General features: G+C 37.9%; 1 protein-coding gene across 2 annotated transcripts in view; it reads left to right on the forward strand.

Annotated features, from left to right (window-relative positions):
* Window positions 1-24,957, forward strand: part of LOC149282344 (arf-GAP with SH3 domain, ANK repeat and PH domain-containing protein 2) — a 124,930-nt gene that overhangs the window by 70,813 nt on the left and 29,160 nt on the right. For both annotated transcript variants that reach the window (XM_089498302.1, XM_089498304.1), the window contains exons 10-17: window positions 7,331-7,434; window positions 7,559-7,628; window positions 14,066-14,153; window positions 18,667-18,715; window positions 19,297-19,463; window positions 21,824-21,957; window positions 22,902-22,996; window positions 24,166-24,355. In XM_089498302.1, coding sequence (XP_089354428.1) covers window positions 7,331-7,434; window positions 7,559-7,628; window positions 14,066-14,153; window positions 18,667-18,715; window positions 19,297-19,463; window positions 21,824-21,957; window positions 22,902-22,996; window positions 24,166-24,355 — 897 coding nt within the window. The remainder of the gene's footprint in view (window positions 1-7,330; window positions 7,435-7,558; window positions 7,629-14,065; window positions 14,154-18,666; window positions 18,716-19,296; window positions 19,464-21,823; window positions 21,958-22,901; window positions 22,997-24,165; window positions 24,356-24,957) is intronic.

Below are 24,957 nucleotides of genomic sequence, written 5' to 3' on the forward strand. Positions count from 1 at the left end.
TTTTGGTTCAGTGTATCAAATCCATACTGGTTTTTCAAGGACAAATGTTATGTGGTAGCTCCTGTACCAACCTCGAACAATTAGACAGATGGCACATACAGACCAACCCCCCCCCCCCCCCCAATGAACTATTTTAAAACATCTATGCAGTGCATATAAACCATGGTGGTGTAACTGGTTCTCATTCTGAGATTGAAAGCACTTCTAACAAAGAAAAAGACCTAATAACCACGTTTTTTTTAATCAGATAAATAAGAATTTGCTAAGCTTTAAAAAACCCCAACAACAGGATTCTATAGCAACAATATAGAATCCTGGGATGTGTAGTTTGTTGTGGCACCAGAGCTCTCTGATAGAGAAGGCTAAATGTCTTACAAAACTACAATTTCCAGAATTCCATAGCATTGGGCCATGGCAGTCAAAGTGATGTCAAACTGAATTGTTTCTGCAGTGTGGATGCAGCCTCAGGCAGTAGTCCATTTTATTAGTTTTGAAATATCACCCTCAATATGGCAGCTGTGCACTTTTATGTAATATTATGAATAGTAAACTCGATTAAAACAGGGCCCAAACAGACAGGCCAAAATAAAGCTGCTTCAGGCCACTTTGGAGGTATGCTGTTTAAATTACACACGCATTTTAAGATGCCAGAAGCTGCACCAAAGCTGCGCTCCAGTTCTTAGGACTGGATCATGGCTTTTCCATGGCTTCCAGCCTCTTAGAATACATGCATCATTTAAACAGCATATCTCCAAAGTGACCTGAGGCAGCTTTATTTTGGCCTGTCTGTTCCGGCCCATAGTCACGCTTGGAATAGACCCTTGAATGGAAAGGAAATTAAATTAGTCAGCCTTAATTCCCCTTTGAATCTGCCATTTCACCTTTGCCTATGCTACTACAACCAGCTAAGGATGTTCATGTGTGGAATCAAACTTCTTTTGTTATATTAATTTCTGGATCAGGAATGGAGACTGTATCTAAATCATTTACACAGCTTTTTGTGGAATGTTTACTTGGATGCCTGTTGAAATACATATCCTAGAATGATGAAGGAAATATGCATTTGGATACCAGTAATGTGGCGAGGTGTAGGGGTGTGAGCATTTGACTTTGACTCTGGAGACCAAAGTTTGAATCCCTGTTCAGCTATGGAAACCCACTGGGTTATCTTAGGCAGATAATACTCTCTCAGCCTCAGAGGCCAGTTTTCTCAGTTGCAGTCCCCAGTCTTTGATGATTTCTGTCCATTGGGAAAGGGAAGGAAATAAATTCCTTCTTTACAGTTGGATTCTTGCCTTCTTCCTGAGGTCACTTTCCTATGCAGAGAATTCCTTCAGCCCTATCTTTTTCCTTATTGTGGTAGCTGATACAGCCTCTTTACAGATTAGAAAACTACTGTGGGGTTGTTAATTTGACTTGAAGCTTTGTTCAGTTGTAGGGTACGTTTTCAATCTGTTGTCATTTTCCCCATCACAGTTGTGTATCTTACATCCTGGGTTAGGTTTTAGCATACTGTCAAGGCCCCTCATTTTCCCTGGTGTTAGCTTTTGACATGTCTACTATGTGCAGTGAGGAAAGAATTGGTGAAGTTTCAAGTGGATTACCTTATGATTAAGCAAAGTTCAAAGGGCTGAATGAATGAGCAAAATCTGGAGAGTTTATTTCGTGTTTATAATGGAAATTATAAGCTTCCTACTTATGGTCACTCTGGATGTACTCATGTGGAAGCTGAAGGACTTTCATATAATTAATAAATGGTTCTGGTTTGCCATTGTGGAAATATCTTCCCATCTGTCATGTTTTTGTGAGTTTTCAATGACCAAGATCCAGCAATTTGATAGATTTGTCAGCAGGGGTGTAGCTTCAGCAAAGTGGGAAGAGATGCAGGAATTGCCCTCCAATAAGATTTTTTCCCCTATCAAATAAAATTTTCTTTGTCTTCAAATTCCTAGCATTGCAGAGAATGAGAAATTGAAAATCATTCACACCTAGTACTCTTACTTTGTCTGTATTCACAATTCCCTTGTCTGTTCATTTTCAACTGCCTGTTACCTTCTGCTGTTTAAGATACTGAAGGAAAATGGTATAGATATGGAGAAAGAAGAATTCTGCCATCTCAGATTAAATTTTCTTTTAAATCCCAAAATTTCTAGCATTGCATTGACTTACAATTTGTGATCAGATGGGAACAGACAATTGATTCTGATGGGTTTCCAAGGTTTTATCCATGAATTTGGATCTCCCTCCTATGCTGCAATCCCACTTTTCATAGCTTTAAAGGAGCTGTCCTCTGGCTTGGAGCTTAACACTCTGTTTCTGTTTCTCATTTCCTGCCAGATATGTGGCTTGGTACAGACCTGAAAACTTTAGTGCCTAAGAGATGGATGTCTCTGAGTGTTGTGGCTCTGAGTTCTGGGCTCTTTCCTGTTTGACTAAGGCCCAAGCACAGTGTCTCATCAGCTTTTGCCACTCATTCTCCCAACTGAGGTAGCTCTCACTTGCCTTCTATGAAAGCATCCAGGTTGCTGATTATCAGACATGACAATGATGAAGATGAAACCAAAGAAGGAAGATTAGTCAGCTGAAATTAACTCTTCATCAGCATAAGTGCAGTGGAAGTGTCAAGAAATGTTTAGCTGTATATGCAGTGCAGCCCTATATATGCATATTGTTTTTGTGGATTAGGACTGTAGGAGTTTTAGGGGGTTAGTTAGCACAACCTGTTGCTCACAAGCAAGAAGTAAAGCATTTCAAACTTTGTGTATAATTTGGTATTGGGCCTTTGTTGCTTTTCAGTATGCAGTGGGTCCTTGATATCTGCTGAGGTTTGCTTCCAGGAACTCTTGTGGCTACCAAAATCTGTGGATGCTGAAGTCTCATTACAATGGGCCCTTCATATCCACAGATTTCTTATCCACAGATTCAACCATCCACAGCTTGAAAATATTTTTAAAATACATAAATTCCAAAAAGCAAACCTTGATTTTGCCATTTTATATAAGGGACACCATTTTACTGTGCCATTATATTTAATGGGATTTGAGCATCCGTGGATTTTGGTCCTGGAACCAAAGCCAGTGGATACCAGTGCCCACTATATATACAGTGGTGTAGTAAAACAATGTCCCCTATATAAAACAGCAAAATAGGTTTGCTTTTCAGAAATTAAAAATAATATTTTCAAGCAAAAGATGGTTGCATCTGTGTATACAGAATCTGTGGATGTGAAGGGCTTACTGTACAGAAACATATCAAAGTGGCTTTCAAATGCACAAGTCTTAAATTTAAATCCCCAGGGTGTCCCAGAGCACAAGAGGGACAAAGAGAGGGAGGAAGTCTGCCTTTGTGAAGGTAGCAGTGTAACTGTGCTTAATGTTAATTAAAATTGATAGTATTTAAATCCAGAATCTGTACTGTGATAACTTTGGTACTACTGTAATTACAGAAATGCAAGCTCACACAGAAAAGCATGCTTTCAGATCTGTATATACCTTAAGGGTCTTAATGTACAAGCAACTTGTTACCATATTTCTCTGGAATGCTCTCTGATATTGTTGCTTTTTTGCACTGCAAACTGATCTTTTCTTCTTTCTAAAATGCATTTGCCTTTTGTGACCGAAGTCTAGGAGAGTAAGTCCTTTTGTTTTTTGTAAATAGTTTGTTGCATGATTGTGGTGTGCATTTCAAGTAACTGGCCTTCTCTTCTTAAAGAAACAGTTTGCCAAATTGTCTCTTCCATTTGTAGTGTGCACATTATGTGGATTTATATTACCCATTTCACTTGGATGAATTGGATATAAACAAGACTATACTATAACAAATAGCAGTCTCAGTTTTCTGAGTGCTGGTAGTTATATAGCCAAAAGGGCACCACTCATTCACAAAAGGGATGTAAAAGGACACTGTAGGGGTAGACCCCCAAGATTTATAGGAGTACCCCCTCCCCCCCTAAAAAAAAACGAGGAGGAAAAATGTCTTGGGTGATGTCCTCTCCCCAAAAAGGAAACTTGCTCAGGAAAAACGGTAGGGAAGAAATAGAATGGAATATCTGGTATCCTGAACTAGAGCACTCTGTGTTACATTTTTTGCACTTCTTGGAAAACTTTTTTCTTTGCTGAAATCCAGTTGCTTGTTTTTGTTTTTTGTCATCCTAGGAATCCCATCAGCTTCTTTTGTGTTTTGTATTATATGAAAATTATATGAAAGATAATGTGTGAGAGATTTGTTTGTATGTGGGTTTCTTGAAATACTGAATGTTGTCTCTGTTCGATATTTATCATTTAAAATGTGAAGCATAATAATTTTCTCCCATATAGTACCTAGGAAAAGTATTCATTCTCTTTTGGCTTTTTCATGTTTTATTGTGTTACACTGAAATAAATTAAACTGACATCATTACTGCTTGATATACACAAGTTACTCACCACCACACGTTCAAGAACATTTTTGGTAGTGCAAAACTTAAGTAAATAAAAACAAACTGACACTTGTTGATTGCAAAAACATTAATCTCTTTTGCTGTAAATCATGCAAGTAAAGTCTGGGATAACTCACTGTTTCCAGAAGTCATAGAAGTAGTTGAGGAATCCACCTGTATGTATACAGTTCCAGTGCCACATGGTCTCAAGTTAAATACACCTGTTTTTGGAAGGATCCAGCATTTGCTGGAGATTATATACGTGTGTGTATGTATGTATTTATGTATGTATGTGTATACACACAGACACACACACACACACACACAGAGAGAGAGAGAGAGAGAAATAGCTTCAGAAAGACCAAGGAACTATGAAAACAAGTCTGGCATACAGTTGTGAAGAAGCAACTGTAAGGATTGGCTTATAAGAACACATTCCAAAGTATGAACATAATCAACCAGTAAATCCATTAATAGAAAAATTGAATGAACATGGCACAACTGCAGCTTTGCTTAGAGAAAGTTCTGCATGAAAAATCAATGGCTGAGTAGGTAGAGTACTAGTCAGAGAAGCAACCAAGCAGCAAGTGATAATTCTGAAAGTGCTGGAGGAATCTGCAGCGGAAATGGGAGAAACTCCATGGGGCAACTATCATTAGATGCTCTGCAAAAGATAGAATTCATGGAAGAGTGACAGGAAGAAAACCATTAGTCAAATGAACCCATGTCAAAGGAAATATGTGGAAGAAAATTTCCTGGTATGATGAGGCCAAAATTGAATTTTCTGACTGTGCTACAAAAAAGCAACCATTAGGTATGTGGTGGTCACTGTGGTCTTGCCTGGACAGTGCCACCCCCACGCTAGGGCATGCTGATGACAGCATCATGTCATGCCAATGCTTTTCCTCAGCAGGGACTGGGAAACTGGTCAGGGTTGAAGGAAGGATTGATAGAGCCAAATAGAGGATAATCTGTATTCAATCTCCAAGGAATCTGGGACCAAGACAGATTCTTCATCCAGTAAGACAGTGATATTGAACATACATCCAAAGTAACACTGGGGTGGTTTAAAAACAAGAACCTGAATGTCTTAGAATGGCCCAGACAAAGCCTAGACCTTGGTCCTATTAAGAATCTGTGGCAAGACATGTAAATGGCTGTTCACTGATGGCCCGCATCCAGCCTGACAGAGCTGAAGCAATTTTGTCAAGAAGAATGGGCAAAAACTACAGGATAAAGGTGCACAGAATTTACCCAAGAAGACTCATAGCTATAATTACTGCCAAAGGTGTTTCTACTGACCCAGTGTGTGTATGTTTGTAAATGCTTATGCAATCAATAACTGCCAATTTGGTTTTGTTTGCTTAAGTTTTGCACTACAGTAAAACCATTTTGCACCTAGCGTCTTGTGCATCAAGTGGTAACAACATCAGTTGAATTCATTTTAGTTTCAGGATATAGCAGAATAAAATGTGGAGAAGTCAAACGGGATGAATGCTTCTACAAAGCACTCTAAGATAACTCTTATTCTTCATCAAGTTTATAAACGATTCAGTGGAAACCTGGTTTGCAAAGTCTAATCAGTATCAGCCAGCTAATCTTAATTAATTAATCCTGAGCTCAGGTAACTGTTGAATGTTTCTCTGGTTATTTCTGTAACCTTTACCACAAGAAGTGTGGAAAATCTTTGAGTCACTGCCATTCCATGTCTGCACAGGCCAAATAAATCAGCCTCCCCCTGTCCTCTTTGTGGGGAGACCAGATGATGCATGGCCCAGACCCTGATTGTGGTGCTAACAGACCAGATGACATCTGGCCCATTCAGCACCAGAACTGGGGTATAACACCCTTAACATGCATTAAAATAATATGCTTTTGCTCTGGTTCTTCGGGGAAGATCTGGAGCCCTCCACTCCTATGGCAGCTGTTTGAGATGCATCCCGCTGTGCCACCCAGCACGTCTGCCTGTACCACCAGTCCCTTTTCTCAGGTCAGACTGAGGCGTCCAGCTATCTGATGGAGGCTGGCATCTCATCCTGATCTCAGTGAAGCAACCTGTGGTGATGGCAGGCACAGCAGGTGGCTGAGCAGGAAGTGTGTGCACTGCGCAATCATTTGCCCTGTGTTGGAATAGGGAGTCTTTGCAATGGTGGAGGGTTGGGGCAGATCTGGATTGCCCTGCGCCAGGCCAGATAGGGATTGAATAGTATGTGAAGATGCCTTTTACAAGGGATTCAGGTTGATATGTAAGCTTATACCATTAGCAGAATATAGATTTTTTTTTAATGCTTTCTCTGGATTTTAAATTGCCTCTTTGGTTATAGAGTGGAAAAATAAAAGCTGCTTATGCAAGTCAGGAAGTCACTTTGTTTCATTTCAATCAGGGTTTCACAACCAGGGACGCATCCGCAGTGCAGAAATAATCCAGTTTGACATCACTCTAACTGCCACAGCTCAATACTGTGGAATTCTGGGAACTGTAGTTTGTGGCACCAGAGCAGAGCCCTGGTGCTATAACAAACTACAATCCCCAGAATTCCATAGCACTGAGCCATGGCAGTTAGAGTGATGTCAAACCAGATTATTTCTGCAGTGTGGATGCAGTACAGGTCTCCCTAGAATCCTAGGGTTCTGTGAGAGCTTGGCTAGTGGTTCCACAAGACATTGTGATTGGGGGGGGGGGGGCGATTTTCTAAGCTGTAGATATAATAATTTTTATGCAGGGGTTTCCTGAGAGCTGAAAATTAGTTCCAGTGTTTCTCCAGGGTAAAAAAATTGAGAAAGGCTGGCGTAGATTCTCTCTGTTTGTGAATAATGGAACCAGAGGAAAGGTGATTGAATTCTGTGGTGAATGTGCTAACATGACACAAGTCATAGTGTTCTCTAATGAACCCTAACCCTCTGCGTTTGTAGGAGTCTCAGCTTCGCCAGAGTACAACTTACAGTTTACATCAACCTCAGGGAAATAAGGAGCATGGCACTGAAAGAGATGGCAGCCTCTATAAGAAAAGTGATGGGTATGTATAATACTGTTACTTCAGAGAGAGAGAGAAACAGTGTTACATATTGCTTGGTCTCTTCTGTAACAATGCAAGTTACACCAAAATTTAGATTATTTTGTTTCTTTTTTTAAAAAAACAGAATCAGAAAAGTGTGGCAGAAGAGGAAGTGCATAGTTAAAAATGGTTTTCTTACAATTTCCCATGGTACAGTAAGTATTTGTTTACAGTATTCTATTCACACAGCTTGTTGCTAATACTAAAAGCTAAATTAGGATACAGTTGTATTTATAGCTATGAAACTGACTAAATCCTTTATAGAACATATTTAGTAAAATGACTGTAATGAAGAAGAAGAAGAAGAAGAAGAAATAATATTGGCAAAATTGCTATGAGAATTAAATACTCTTGGTCTGCCTGCCCACTCAGTTGTTACTATGCCTGATGATGAATTATGAAAACAACCAAATATTTTACTTATGCTGATAAAAATTTTGAGGCCCTGTTCTGAGCAACTAGCTGAGGAGAGTATAAGTAACATGGTATGAAGGCATGTGACAGCATCTTTTAGAAATGCTCTGTTATTGTGGCATCATGTATAGAAGAGGATTGTTTTCAGTATATAATATTGTTTTGTTTTTAAATATATACAGGGACTAGAATGAAAACTGCTAATTCAAACTTTCTGAGCAGGTACACAGGAATGAGGAGTATTGTTGTCATATGGTTGTTCAGGAAATGAAATAAAATCTCCCCTTGATATTGGCGTGCATATTGTGTTCAATTAACCAAATGTGTAACTTAAGTAACTAAGAATGGGGGCTGGTGTTACATCATGCTTTCAGTTTTTTTTAAAAAAAGCATGTAACTAAATATAATCTTTATATCTCAACTTCCAAATCCCTACTGCCCATATGCCGCTTGCCTTACAGAATGTGTGCTGCAGTAGGAGAGCAGCTATGAAATGTATCTCTGGTTCTTGCTGTACACTTATGAGGACACTGTAAAGATAATTTATTTGCAAATTAAATGCCCAGAAACAGGTACTGCGCAGACCATTTCTCTCCATGATGCAGAAACTAAAGACCTCTGCTGTTTTATAGTCTAAATGTTCATAACCTGCAATCTTAGATACCAAAGATGTAGTATTGTACCACATTAAGGGTGTCATATCTGTACCCCAGCTGCCAATTTTTACCCCTTCCACATAGAAGATAGTCAGTGATATATTTTCACTGGTTCTTACTGTTGACAGCAAACTTACAGTTCCTAGATTCTATAGCACTGAGCCATGGCAGTTAAAGTGGTGTCAGACTAGATTATTTCTGCAGTGAGAATGCAGCTATATTGGATAAAGGAATATAGATTTTAATATGTTCTAATATTATGTTCAGATAACATTTTAAACTATTTTATTTAAGGAATACAGTACTTATGTAACTAATTCAGGAAAATGTTTATATTTAAAAAGACGATAAGAGTATACAATTTCTAATCCGGTTTTAAATATTTCATTTTAAATAAATGACTCTCATTCTAATTGGTATTCTCCTTTAGAACAAATCCATTGACTAAATGGGATTTCCATGAGTTTTGGCTTAGATTCTGCAGTTGATTCTATGAGCTCACCCTGGATGGAACAAGTCATTAGATTTAGGCCTTGATCTTTATTATCCTGCTTGATAATTAAAATGGAAATGTTAAGCAGAGAAATGCTCCCTTCTGCATTAAATTGATACCAAACATCATAACATATTACAGTTTGGTTTAGTTTATATGCATACAGTTTCTCTACATTTCCTGTTTACCTGTGCTTGACATTCATGGTGTAGTAAAAATAGCAATACATCTTATTTTCATTGTTCAAGACAGTTAACTCGCTTTCATCTTTGCTTGTGGCTCAATTCATATTTGATTGTAAGCAAACTTCAAGTCTGCATGCTCCTTTTTCTCCTATGAATGAATTAGAGATGGAAATAATGTTTGAAATATTCCAAAAATGGTAGAAAAATGTGTCTCTCAAGTATCAGGAAACCATGACTGAAGTGAATCTTGGAATGATGTGAATCTTCACAGTGGTGGAATTCAAAGATATAGACGTGTTAGTCTATAGGATCAGTATATAGATAGAGTTTGTAGCACCTTTGAGACTAACTGAAAGAAAGAAATTGGCATCATGAGAAAGTCTACTTCCTCATATGCATTTGTTAAAGTGGAAAACCAGGCATAGACCTGTGGACCCTTGCCTTATGTGAGGGATCCGTTCCAGACCCCTCCCCGCGTTAGGCCAATTCCGCCTATGCTGGAACCCTATTCACTTGGACATCATTTTTTAAATGCAATTTTTGCTAGATTAGGCATGCTTTGATTTAAGGTTGGACAAATCAGTGGATGCTATAAGTACCTCTGCTTATAAATCTAGTTATTGTTGTTGGGTTACATATAAATATTGTTAGATGTGTGTCTTCTAAATGTCCCTGGGGTTGCCATCTTTAAGATAATGACGGGAAGAATCCATATCTTATATATGCTGTTCATAAACTCTTATTTGACAGTGCTAGACCTGACTTTCTTCTTCATTATTATCTTGAATTTATGCAGTCTTCTTCTTTTCTAAGATATCGTAATTGCCAGGGGCTGAGGCTGATCTCAAAGTTCTACTTCAATGAAACTTGTTAATAGAAAGCGTAGCAACTAAAAGAACACCACTCAGATTTCTTCTTCTTTTTCTTTAACCAGAGAAATATTGAAGCCCTCTGAATCACCTCTTAGTAGTACAGATGATCAGTGTACAAAATGATAGCTTTTTGTCAATAAGACTACTTTAGTGGTTTGTAAGTAACAATTCAGCCCACTTTCTTCTTTACAGTCACTTTAGACAATCAAGTTTTTTACCTGCTATTGGTGGCCATATAGTTTTCAGTCTTAAGTAGCTATTTTTCCGGTTTCCAATTAGAAGTGCTTATAAGACACTGGAATTCTTGCATGTGCAAGGTCTGTACATGTTCCAGATGCCAGAAGAGAGCTTTCAAGTATTCCCTGTCTCCTAAATGTATACTCTGTACGATCATAATGGCACATTGTCCAGAATTGCTTTCTTGAATTAGTTACCGCTAGCTGCTGACACTTTCAGGCTAGGCTTCAGACAGATGGACTTGAGTGGCTCTTACAGGGGTTTAAATTTCACTCTTCATCCTCCCTTTTGTTTTGAGCCTTGAACTGTTTAAACAGCTTCCTCCTTTTTAGCACCTTAGTGTGGTCATTCACAACCACAGGTAGAAGCAATCTCACCACTCACTGGGATGTGGTTGAGGGCTGTTTCTTTTCCTTCAAAGCACCTTTTTAAGCAAGGGACTTGAAATGATTGCTGTTGATAGAGAACAGCTAGGGTTCAAGCCTCCTGGATGCCCATGACCTGTAACTAGCACATTTAATATCAGATGTATTAGCATAGCCATGACTACTGTGTGGAGGGTGCACAACACATCTTGACAAGCACATTTATTACTCCTGTAGGTGTTCTGGAACTGAGAGCTAGGCCAAATTAATATCTGAATTCTTGTACCTGGAGCTGTACTATTTCTTTTTGACCTTTCTCAATCAGTTCCCAGTTGTGTGCTTATCCATTTCCCATTTCCTCTTTAAGGGAAATTGTTGTTTTCTTTTTCCTTTCCTCATACATTAGATCTTTCTTTCTGTTAGCCGTGCTGTTATTCTGGCAGAATTAGGTTGTTCTGTGGGGTTCTGTTATTTTTGGCTATCTCATCTTAATCCCACCTTTTCTCTCTTTTTAAAAACATATTGGCTCTGGAGAATTGTGCAAATGTCTATAGATGCACTTTGATCACACCAGCTTGCATTTTGTATTATTTAAATATCTGGCAGGTAAAGAGTTGAATTTCACAAAAGCATAGCCCTGGAAATTATGAACTACACAATCAGACTATGTCTCTCTGTTCTTGGACCCTTTTTGGCTTGGATAGAGGAATAAAGATGAATCAGTTTACCAGGAGGAATGAACAGCTTCACCAATGTTTGATGATAATGATGAGGAGAGTATTATAAGGCCTCCCATGCATTAAGAAGATTGCTTATGTTACATTTGTGTGAAAATGATTGTTACCCATGCTAGGTTTAACTGATACACTAAATGGATTTACCTGTGTGTGCGCATGCCTTCAAGTCACCTGTTGACTTTAGGTGATCCCATGAATTTCATAGGTCTTCTTAAGAAAGGAATCTCTGAGGTGGTGTTACCACTTCCTTCCTCTGAAATGCAGCCTATAGCAAGATTTTATTCATTGATAGTCTCCCATCCATGTACTAACCAGAGTTGACCCTGCTTAGCTTCCGAGATCAGACAGGTGCCTTTAAGGTATTTAGGAATAGTTTCCATTAATTTTGATGAAGCATTCTCCCCAAAAAAGCAGGCTTAAAACAAAAATTCCATAACAACAACAGCAATCATGACTTGAAACAAATAGCAAAGGAAATCTGTGCATACTGATTAGAGTTTTTAGGGCTAAACCTCGCAGTTCTGGGGTGGATGGGGGTTTACTTTATTTTCTGCTACTTTTCACTGGCTCTGTGTTGTGGACCACTGTAGATGAGCTCTGTGATGATTTGGCAACCTCAGTTATTGTCTTGCCTCTTGCTCTGAAGTAGTTCTGGTCCATGAAGATAAAACTCACAGGATATTCCAGCAGACTTTTGTTACCTCATCACTTGGTTTCTGCTCAGAGATTCAACTTTCAGTGCCCTGATTACAAAGTCTAGTTCACCACTTAACAGAACCAGTGGTAGATTAATATATTTTTCTCTATAATTTTTCCCTATAAACTACATTGCTCTAAAAATTAAATTGCTTTTCAAAAAAAGGGGGATATATTTTGTCCAACAAACGCATATGTGTGCAAAGTGGGCACTTCTAATTTACAGCAGCAGCAACACCAGAAGTATCATTGGTCATTCTTCTTGCCTTTGCCAGTGATTGTTGTATATCTTTCTTTCAAAAGGCAAATTAACAGATGTATTCTGAAGACACCACTGTTTCCAAGGCAGATAAAGCTGTATGCACTGTGGGTCCAAATAGGAACCTATCATTTTCCAAACTGGGGCTTCCCTCAGTTTGGAAAATGATAGGTTCCTATTTGGACCCATAGTGCATGCTGTGTCAAAAAATGTTTGTTTTGCCTGTCCCAATTTCTCTGTTTGCAATACTAACATAATACTTGTGCATCATGATGTGATGTCCTGTGAACTAAAGCTAATTGCTAGTTGGAGTAGATTCACTAATTTGGTAGGGTTTTCACACATTTTGTCATGCCATTTAGCAGTTGATTCAATGGGTTTACCAATCAGATTTTGATCTGTGAGATTGCATTAATTTAGTATTGTGTCTGCACAGTCCTAAGGCTTCTCAAGTTAAATTTCTAATTAAAAGCCAGGGAAACTCTGGCCACAGATGCTACTAATCTTGCTTCACATTCTTTCTTTCTTTGTTTTTTAAGCCAGAATACAAAACACTAAATTCTTTGATCTAATTTGTTTCCTCTGTAGAAAACCTTTCCATTATGTTTCTGGTTTGGTTCATTTCTTCAGAGAACCATTATTTTTCCTTTTTAATAGAGGCATAGTGCTATTTTATATTATGTTCCACGGTATAGACATAAATATATAGTCACATGGGCCTTGCTTCAGATTGTATGTGTGTAGCAGTTATGTGTAGTGGTACAGTGATAATCAGCCTATGGTGTTCCTGAAATGTAGTTGTGAAAAGGTATAGATGGATACAGCAATTAAATGTATGCTGCTTTTTAAAAACTAATTTCCTCCCATTTTGTAGCTATTGAGTAGGACATGTGAAAATGTTTGACTTCAGTCCTGATTAAAAGTGCCATAATGTTCCTCTTTGGTGTACAACTGTGATGAACAATATGAGGGCTTTTTCTCATAGTTCATCTTTTGGAATTACTGTGTCTTGTGTTGTTTATGGTCAGATTGAATATGTAATTTTTAAATGTTGTGTCACTGACTATAATGCTTTATTTGTCTATAGACCTCTACATTTCCTATAACATTTAGGAGAACTGCTGGGGGCAGCCCATGGATCAAGTGTATAGAGGGAAAACTTCACTCTAAAATACTGTATTGGGGTGAGCCCTGCCCCTACATGGTGCTCACATGATGTGGCTATTTATTTAGAATATTTATACCCCACTCTTCCACCACAAAAGCTCTCCGATTGTTAATTTGACAGCTCCCTGCCCTTAGGCTTACAGTCTAAAAAGATATGACACAAAATGGCAATGGGAAGGAGGATCAAGTCCAGCAGATACTGCTGGTTCTTCTCTCCCAGTAAAGTAGACTCATTTTAATAGTAGAACATAGAAGACAACAACTCGACCCTGTCCTTGAAGTTTAGCATCTTCCCAAATTGCCCTGGACCACCTGACTGTTTCCACTTCTGATTGATATTCAAAAGAACTGAATACCTGTCTGCTTTGGTAATTTTTTTTAAAGCACATCCAGTATGTTTTGTGTTTTGGTGCAGGAGGCTTCTTCCTTTCAAAATTAATGGTAACAGAAATTGTTATTATTCTTTATGCATTCTTACTAAGGGATATTCCTCTTTTTTTTCTTTAATTAGGCAAATCGACCTCCTGCAAAGCTCAATCTCTTAACTTGCCAAGTGAAAACAAACCCAGAAGAGAAAAAATGTTTTGACCTCATATCACGTAGGTTTGTTGTTCAGTTCCATAGGTTCTCTCTATTAGTTTGACATACCTCCATATTATTTCAGAAAATCAATGAATGGCAAAATATCAAAGATCAGTGTAGTACAATTAGAATATATTATTACTATTTTTGTTACCAGAATTACTATTGCTTCTTGCTCTATTTACATTTATATACATTTATACACATGCCTTTCATATATTTCAAATATCATTTTATATGTTTGTCAGTAAAATTATTTGTCAGTGTTTTTCTAAATCCACCATTGATTGCAACTTTACAATTGGTGTTTCGGGTATGATTTCCCGTATCTCAAAATCATTTATGTTATTGGTTTAGGATCATTTTGTAAAATACTGTAAGTCCAGTTATATAATTATAAACACTAAAACGTGTCATTGTGGGGTTTTCCTCATGTTTAGGATGTCTCCTATCACTAGAAATGATGTAGCATCTTACTTGTACAGAGGACCCTTGTTATATGCTGGGGTTTGGTTCCAAGATTCCCCTGTGTATGCTCAAGTCCCTTTAAATATAATGACATAGCAAAATGGTGTCCCTTATAAAAAAATGGAAAATCAAGGTTTGATATTTGGAATTTATACTTTTTTTGAACATTTTCAAACCGTGTGTGCTTGAATCCATGTATAAAAAATCCGTGTATAAGACGGGCCGACTGTATAATAAATTTAAAACATTCTGTTGCCAGCCAAGTCCCACTGTCCAGTGCCTGATCGGTTGAACTTGAGATGTGATGAAATAATCACAACCACGCTAATGGGTGAGCTAAGGCTAATAAGTTAGGAGACAGTCACCAGGCATAGAAAAGTGGGGGACCAAGCAGTGGGTGTAGAGGAAAAGCTGCATCTACCAAATTTTACACAATGATTGAGCTAACCAGCTGTGGTCCTTTAATTTTGGATACATGAATAAATAGTACCTTAGATTTTCTTTGTAGAAGAAAATATTAATTATTAATAATAATTAATAGTTCATGACCAGTTCCTTTTTTGATGGCTCATTTTACTGTTATGAATTTATAGGAGAAATGATATCATTTCTAATACCTGAAACAGCAGTTCCCCATTGGTGTCACTATCTGACATAGCAGTGTTATTTCTTTATTGTTGATAATTATAATAGGATTAGAGTACTTCTTAGGTTGTGTTTAGTTATCTTTCTGCTTTTGCTGTACCATTTTATTAAAGCACCATTGTTACCTATATGTTACAGAACTTCCATGAAGACTCTACACATAACAGTTTCAACCACAATTTTCTGAATTACTCTTCACGCCTGAATGCTCTTTTTATTTCTGATTATTTTGACAGTGATATGCCACAGGATGTACTATTCCACATGAGAACTGGGAACATGTCATTAAACTTGCCCACTTCCTTCTTTCCTACCTTCTTTTTTTGCCTGTATGAATCCTTTTCTCCTTTAATCCTTCTCTCCTTTAAGTTGTTTGTTTTGACCAGCACTTAAGCTTATCCAAAACCAAGCACACTAGAAAGCCCTGATGTTAAGTGTGCTTTGGGGGAAAGGGGAACACCGATGGGCAGAAGGGAGCTTGCAATTTCACAGCATGCTTCAAGATATTTTTAATAGGTTTGTTGTTAGCTGCTCTGCGTATGATATTCATTTTTTCTCTGTTTGATAATTATTCCTTTGTTCCTCTGCCTCACTAGATTCATGCTGATATGGTACTTTTAAATTATTTTCATATTTTGTACTTTGCCCAAGAGAACAACACTTACTGGAAAACCCAAAAGCAGAGCAAGCAAATAAATACATACATACTGTCTCGAAAGCATAATTTGGAGACTGGGAACATTATAGATTGTGTGTTAGAAGGTTTTTAGACAAATAGAATAGTCTCATCTATTTGTATCAGAATATGAGTGTCACAACTCATTTTTCTCTGCTAATTTCAATTATAGCCTTTGTAGATTTCAACCACATTCAGATGGAACAATGAACCACAATTGCTGATAATTTTGCTTTAATACAAGCAGGAAGACACAAGCAGCATGTTTGTATATACTTTCTGATAACCCCATGTCTGGTGTCTCTACTAGTGCAAGTGGCAAAACTAATAAGAAATTAATCAAGAAATTATGTTCAAACCTCAACTCCTTGGGGCTCTTTTACTAAACTAGGGTCTGGACACTGTATTTGATTCTCATGCACCAGGCCAGGACATTTTGTTGAAGGATCTACACAGAACTAAATCTGCAATGTAAAGATCCAGTTATACAGCCGACCCTCTACATTCATGGGAATCAGTGGAATAAGACCTGCGCGAATGTGTAAAATTTGCGAATAAGCGCGTCAGCCCCTCATACCTCCCCTTTAATCCCTAGGTCAGCTCTAGCTAGCTGTCCCAGGAGAGCCCTTGAAAACTTGCGAATAACCAAATTAGCTAATGTCAAAGCCGTAAATGTCAAGTGCCAACTGTAGTATCACCTAAAAGAACAACATCCCTAAATTCCAGCCACTTGCCTGTACACATCTTTTAAACAAAACCAAAAGAACAAGGACGAAAAAGCCACAACTAATTTAATTACAGTAATACTGCCATTTGGGACTTTTTTGTTTTATCTGGTGTAACATATTGGGGCAATAACAAACAAGCTTCATTTATATACCGCTTCATACTGCCTAAGCAGTGTCTAAGCGGTTTACAACTGTCAGCTAATTTGCCCCCAACAATCTGGGTACTCATTTTAGTGACCGCCTCGGAAGGATGCAAGCCTGAGTCAAGCTTGAGCCCTTTTGCAACCTTGTGGTTTTGAGTGAGTGGCTGCAGTACAGGCATTTAACCAATGCGCCACCAGGGCTCCTCCTGTGATGCTTTTTTAGCAAAAGTATGATGCAGTGAATCCAAAGTAATGTTCTCTGGTTGTCAGGAGATTCAAGTTGGGTGTATGAGTACCCTTGACTTCTTATTGCAGTCATAAAATAAAAGGAGTTTACACAAAATACTAACCACAATGCAGACCCTGAATACATTTGCATTCTTATGGGGGGGGGGGCAAAAGCATTCTTATGGGGGGGGGGAATACATGCCAATTTACATAATGGCAAAGGATTTTTTATCCTTGAGCATGAGGGTTGGTGTTGGTTATCCATTACTGATTTATTAGGGGGAGCAACCAGCCAGGATCTGGTTTTGGTTGCACATGGGGGAGAAGGATTTTTGCTTCCTCATCCATTTCTTTTTAATGTAAATACTGCTGCTGGAAGGAGGGTTTAAATAACAGTGATCAAGAAGCATATAATAAGATCTATTGTTAAATCTGGATGCAGCCATTAACTGCTACTTTGCCCAGGTATGACCAAAATCATATCCTATTTTGTATTGTGGCTCTGTGTTAGAGTGGACCATGCATGTCTTCCATAATAAAAGGGACTTGTTTACTTGTTACCTCTGAATTTGTACCAGGTTTCATTACCTGAGCCTTGTCTTCCTCTTTCCTTGCTGCATACCTTGTTAATTTTCTTTGCAGTAGCCTATCTTGTACTGATGTCTAATGCAGGATATTATTTGGAAAATCATCACAACTGTCACTCATACAGCTGCTTTATGCACCATTTTTTCCAGTATGAAATCTCTAACAGGAGAGTTTGCCTTCTTCAGATGGACTGGGGTGCTTCCTTTCCCCCCCGTATCTCTTTGTTAAAAGATTATAAAGCTTTTAGTTTATGCAGTTTCACTTCAGTGGAAATGAAAAAAACAACTACAATTTAATTTCTTTTTCAATTTTTAAGTCTGAAAGACTACTCCCTAAACTGTACTCCCTCCCTCCCCCCCTCAATTCCTTTTTTGTCTGAAATATCCCTCCTACCTCCATTGTCATTATATTTCTGATACAGATATTCTTTCCCCCATTTTCCTTTTGCTGAAAAAATACTGTTCCTTCAATCTATTGCCTTCACTTGCCTAAACTATAGCCTTCATCTATTCCTCTTTTCATTGTCAGCTACTTTTCTGTTGATCTCTCTCACACATCTACCCTATTAATTAAAGAGACTCTCTGATCTTCACTCTTTGTCACACAACTTAGAACATCTGCAAGTTTGTACACCTTCCTCCTATTTTATATTTTGTTATTCAAATAAAAATTGTTTCCCTGTTTGTTTGTTTGTTTGTTTGTTTGTTTAAAACTCTTTCTGAACATGGTAAAGCGCAAAAATATTAGCCCTTCAAACATCCTTCATCTTTTTATTTTCTAATTTAGTACTAGTTTTACTTGTACTTGCCTGATTGTCAGATTATGCCACTTCAGACAGTCTTATTTCAGCTAGACAGAAGACAAGGAGAAAGTGGTGGACATAAAAATACTTTTTAAAAAGGAGGGTTGTTTTTGTCAGAGACATTGTTAGCTATACTTATAAATTGTTTCATCCTGCTTGACTCTTTGGCCCATGTAATGAGGTCAAATGTTTGTCTTTCAAATATGTGTTGATGAAATGTATTTGGATCAACACTATTTTATCATTTTATAGATGACCGAACGTATCATTTCCAAGGAGAGGATGAACAGGACTGCCAAATGTAAGCTGCATTAAATATTTCGACTTGGGTGACTGCTGTTTCACTTGCTTGTGATACAGATGTCTTAATTCTTACTTGAGGAGGAAGATGTTCTCAGTTCTAATTCTCATGGTGCAGACAAGCTAATAAGTATAAAAGTTTTGCAGTTATAGGTCATCTATGGGTAGAATTGTCAAAATGTGTAATCTGAAAACCTGAGTGTTTAATAAACAAATACCCATCTAGCCCATCGAGAATTTGGTTTTCACTCTTTTGGAATATCTTAATCACGTACAATATAAACCTGAAAATAAATTTACATTTTCTTCTTTTTCACATTCAAAAAGCACTTTCTGCAACCATCTACATCAGCTGGGGATTCCTGCCCCCTTCTAGCCTTTTCTCTATACATTTCTGTGGAAGCCATCTAAACCTGAAATAATAATCTGGCAGTAATTCTCCTCCTAATAAATTTGTGAGGGCCAAACCCAAGCACTGAAAACCTCTTCTTCCTTCTTTGTGTTTAAACTTCTTTCTGAAGGATGATTGCACAATTACCAATGCAATTAGAGAAATTTATAATTTTGTTTTTGTTTTTCAAGTTGGATATCAGTGCTACAGAACAGTAAAGAGGAAGCTTTAAATAATGCATTCAAAGGTGATGACAACACAGGAGAAAACAATATTGTTCAAGAACTGACCAAAGAAATAATATCTGATGTTCAGAGGATGCCTGGAAATGACACATGTTGTGATTGTGGAGCACAAGGTGACTTTAATATGTTGAAGTAGCATATTTTACCTATGTTTCTCTCTTTCTATTCTACCCTTCTGGGCAGCTAACAAATCATAAACTTATTAAAAACACAATTAGAGCTCCTGCACTAGTAAAGGAGTGTGTGTGTGTCTGCCACAGCTCCGTGAACTGTAAAATTAGGCAGTTGACATAGTAACTGAACCCTATGGATATGCATGAATCTTAGGGTTACATTTAGGGTTGCCATAAGTCAGGACCTCCAAACCGGGACAAATGTAGGACAACAATTTCAAATGTAGGCCACTTTTAAAAAATGGAGGACGCGAAAAAAATTGGATGATTTTTAAAAAATTTAAATCTAAATGCATGTTTCTTAGGCATGATCAAAATGGAGGACATTTTGCCATTATTTCTAGACAGATGGCAGAAATGTACTTCCCTTTCTGGCCAAACACCCCCAACCTCCATTCCAAAACACACACACCAGCACATTTGGGCATTTCACATGGCTTTACTGAACATGGCCTCTTGCTTACTTCAGACGCTTATTCCATAACCAAACCCCTTGGGTTTAACACTTAGCATGGTTTAACATGGCTATGCATATTGAACATGTCAAAGTGGTTTCACAGTTCTTGCACCAACTATACTTCTCAGAAGTGTGTACTTGGTCAAGGGACTTTGGTTTTTCTTCACTGCGCATGAGTTTGTAAAAATCACAGTAATTTACATTGGCCAATATCACCATTAAAGAACCAAAAACACACAGAAAAGGCACTTTGGAAAGTCACACTCTCTCAGCTTCTGAAACAGTGCCTGCATGCCTCTCAAGCTGACTCATATCATCATCATCAACATCACCACACTATCACTGTCAAAACAAGGGAGACTTGTTAGCATTAAAAGCACCCAAAACACACAGGGAGGGGGGGGGCGCACGGGGAGGCAGGGAGGGCCGCGCGGGGCTTCCCCCTTCGCCTCCTTCGCCCCAGGCTGCACGGCCCTCCTCTTCCTCCTCCGTGCGGTGGAGGAGGAGGAGGGCAGCGCGGTCAAGCGCCACAACCCAGCTGCAACTGGGGTTGTCCCAGTTTTTGGCGGCACCCGGGACGGGAGCGGCCAAGGGCCGCCAAAACTGGGAAATTCCCGGTTGCAGCTGGGTTATGGCAACCCTAGTTATGTTTTGTTTGTTTGTTTGTTTTGTTTACTTTTTATGATTTTTAAATGTACCAATTAATTTTAATTCATTTAAACAGTTTGCCTACATTACCATCTTCAGTCACTATGTGGCAGACTTTTCTAAGCATCAAAAAGGAAACTATTCTCAAATCTGGTACAGTGGAACCTCGGGATACGAAATACCCGGGTTACGAATTTTTCGGGACCCGAAAAAATCCAATTGGAAATAATTGTTCCGGGTTACGAACGTTTTTTCGGGTCCCGAAAAAACTTTTGGTGCTTTTTGCCGCGATTTTACACCAAATCGCGGCTTTTCCCCATTAGCGGCTATGGGGATTCGGCTTGCGAAAGCCGTTCGGGTTACGAAAGCGGCCGCGGAACGAATTATTTTCGTAACCCGAGGCTCCACTGTATGTTTATTTCTTGAGTCATCTCTACATTAGCCAGAGGGAAAAGAATATACCAGGTACAGGTCTTCATTTCTGAACTTTTCAAAAAGATAGAAGAAAGAGAAGATGTTTCTGCTGATTAAGGATGGGAAAGGACACCAAGCAAAAGGAGAAGCTCAGTAAGCATCAAGTGGAACCAGTGGAACAAGTGAAATACCAGTGACAAAGAAATCAAGTGGAATAGAGAGGAAAGAGAGAAAGGGCTGAGTAGAAGAGAGGGATAATTGGAATAGGTGGGAAGTGAAGAATACTGTGGTGGGGTGGAGGGACTAAAAGGTGTCTAATCAGTGTCAAGCTGTGTATTTCTATTAGCTGTACGTACAATAGACATATGTCCCCAAACTGAAGAAAACAGTATGGAATGTCATTGGAACAGTCCTGTCACTTTAGTGGAATATTACTGGAACACAGACAGAATGAGCACCTTGACACAGAGGAAAAAAATTTATTTCCCTTGGGTCCCAATGAAATCAATGTAAAGAGTTTACCATAATTTAAATCCCCTTTGTTTCCCTGGGAACAAGGCACAACTAACGTAGTCTGGAAAAACCTCGCTGTAATCTGAATATGAATAGTTCTTCCCAAGAAGAGTATCAAACATCTTATTTTTTTCCAAATTTCTCTATGCATGTGAACTAGAGTGCTTCATGCTAAACAACAAAATCTTAAACAGCCGTTGCAGAATTTCCATTGTACAGAATTTAATTGTTCATAGCTTAGTTTCTTCTTTTATTATTTCATGTTCAGATCCTACATGGCTGTCAACCAACCTGGGCATTTTAACATGCATCGAGTGTTCAGGAATCCATCGAGAACTTGGTGTTCACTATTCCAGAATGCAGTCACTCACATTAGATGTGCTGGGAACATCTGAATTGCTGGTAAATTAAGAAGATTTCTAACCCTATAGCAATAGCAAGTACATTTCTATACCACTTATCAGTGAACTAAGTACTCCTTAAGCGGTTTACAGGGTGTAAGCTAATTGCCCCCAACAAGGTTGAGTACTCGTTTTAGTGACCTACAGAAAGATGCAAGGCTGGGCGGACCTTGGAGCCCTGCCTGGGATTGAACTCACAGTCCTGTGGCTGTAGTACCGGCATTTAACCACTGTGTCACCAGGGCTCCATCAGAAGCCAAGTTACTGTCTAATCAGCACATGTTTCATATCAGCCTAATTTTTCTTTCCTATACTTCATAGAAGTAAGGAACTCATTTTTCACCTTAAGGGAAAGTATATTAGAACATTGGACTAAACCCAACATTAGTTGTACTTACAGTAGATCTACTAAAATAAATGAGATATAAGGTAGTTACGACTGCCAATCCCCATTAATTGCAGTGGATCTACTCTAAATAGGACTAATGCTGGATTTAGCCAATGTATCTAAAGAAGCAGAGAGCCAGTGTGGTGTCATGGTTGAACTGGAACTTCAATCTAGACTAGGGTTCAAATCCCCACTCAGCCATGGAAATCCATCGTGTGATCTTGGCCAAGTCACACTCAGCCTCAGCATAAGTCAGTGACAAACCCTCTCTGAACAAATCTTGCCAAGAAACCCCCATGATAGGTTAATCTTAGGGCCACCACAAGTTGGAAATGACTTGAAGGCACAACAACAACAGCTATGCTATTTAAGTTTTGTCTGAATAACAAAGATCAAGATGCACTCAAGAAACTTGTAGGTAAACAAGACATTACAAGTGCAGAATTCAGACATTCATTTTTTTAATGTTAAATTTTCACCTTTAATTCCTGCTATCCTGGAAAATGGATAAATCAGATTACTGGATTTGCTAGTTGACATGTTGATATTTATTTTAGCTGGCCAAGAATATTGGGAATGCAGGATTCAATGAGATCATGGAATTTTGTCTACCTGGAGATGAAGTAGTCAAACCTAATCCAAGCAGTGATATGTAAGTATTAAATCTAGAGAGCTGATGCACTGTAATGTGGCTGTGGAAAATGTTGATGAGTCCTTGATTAATGACACAAATCAATTAAATAGCTGTTTTTAGGATGCAAATTGAAAGCATACATGTTCATATGTTTACAAAGAATAAAGACATATTCTTATAGATATCTAAAGGATTTTTAAAGTTTGCTTTTAAAATGCCTTTGTTTGTCTAAAGGCACAGCTGAAGTGGAAAGAAATTACACATGACCGCAAAATTTTTTTATTAAGACACAGCAATGGTAGTAACTGGGTAACTGGAATCTTTCTTCTAGAACCCAAATTCCTGTTTTGTTTTTGAACATGAGTCATTTCATGAGTATGTAAGGAAATCATGAGAAAAGGTGCCATAGTCAGTCGAGGTGAGAATTTACCTATATCTCAATTCTCATAAAACATCAGTCTAATAGCAGTTAGCACATGTGTTTCACTTGCATTAAAAATAATATAGTTTGAAAGATCAAATTATGCAATAAGAAAAGAGGCATGGACATGCACACTTGGCAAAAGCAAGGAAAAAAGTGTTGGATGTAAAAATATCCAAATAGAAAAAGTTCTAGCAGTGCTTCCAGCAGTGCTTTTAGACAAAGAGAAAGAATAGTCTGAAGAACTAGCATTTCAGTACAGGATACCTGATCTGATTATCCTCCAATCTGTAACAGATCCTGTGTTAAATCATACATGACAGCAAAGTTAAACAATTGTCCATGAGCTTAGTAATGAAGAAAAGTAACATAACACTGTGTTTTTTAAACATATGCAGGGATTTCACTTGAATCACTGAAGAAATCTATCAGTTGAATGTGATTTAGTTTCCAAAGTATTTCTTTAAAAATTCCTGAAGAAAACTAAAGAGAACAGATTTTTTGCAACAGGGACCAGAGTTTATATATTTTGTTTCATTAATCAGTTAATTATTTATACAAGTTCAGACAATATTTGTCATGATGATGAATACATCCTTTTCAGAGAAGGAGAAAAGTTATTATACTGGTCAACATTCTACCATTTAAAAAAAAGGCTCATGGGACCTGGATTTCATTTACTGTAACTTCCCTCCTTCCTGTTAAATGAATATTTGAATAGCTCATGTCATCATTCCAGAGAGTAAATCATGCCTCGTCATTTCAGGAATGCAAGAAAAGATTACATTAATGCCAAATATATTGAAAGAAAATATGCACGGAAAAAATATTCTGACAATGCAGCTAAACTACAAAACCTGTGTGAAGCAGTCAGAACAAGAGACATTTTTGGATTGGTTCAAGTGTATGCTGATGGTGTGGATTTAACTGAGAAAATTCCACTAGCAAATGGGCATGTAAGTGTAGAAACTTTTTATTAATGACTCTATGAACATGAAGTGCTATAAATGTGGAAATCATCATAAGTAATTCGTAATATTTTCAAGATAATTCACTATTACTCTGTCAAGAAGTTATGGTCATGATAATTTACAGTAGTCAGCAAATGCATTCTTTGAGAATCCTCCTATCATGAAATTTTAAAAGATACATTATTAATAACATAAAATATGAAGGAAAAGAATGGACAGAGATATCATATTCCATTGGAGTTTTATTGTTTTCTTTCCCATATGGCTGCATCCACGCTAAAGAAATAATACAGTTTGGCAACACTTTGACTGCCATGGCCCAATGCCATGGAATTCTGGGATTTGTATTTTTGCAGTTTTGTATTTAGCCTATCAGAGAGCTCTGATGCCACAACAAACTATAAATACGAGGATTCCAACAGATGGAGCCATGGATGTTAAAGTGGTGTCAAACTGCATTATTTCTGCAGTTCAGATGCAGCCTAAAACATGATATTTATTTCCATACATTTTGTTATTTCTCAGTTATTTCTATAAAATGAATGAATTGCCTAAGAAATTGACAGGAAATTGTTTATATACCTATA

The sequence above is a fragment of the Sceloporus occidentalis genome, unplaced genomic scaffold (assembly GCF_023333645.1).
Source record: "Sceloporus occidentalis isolate IW3139 unplaced genomic scaffold, rSceOcc1.0.p SCAF_118, whole genome shotgun sequence".
Classification (NCBI taxonomy): domain Eukaryota; kingdom Metazoa; phylum Chordata; class Lepidosauria; order Squamata; family Phrynosomatidae; genus Sceloporus; species Sceloporus occidentalis.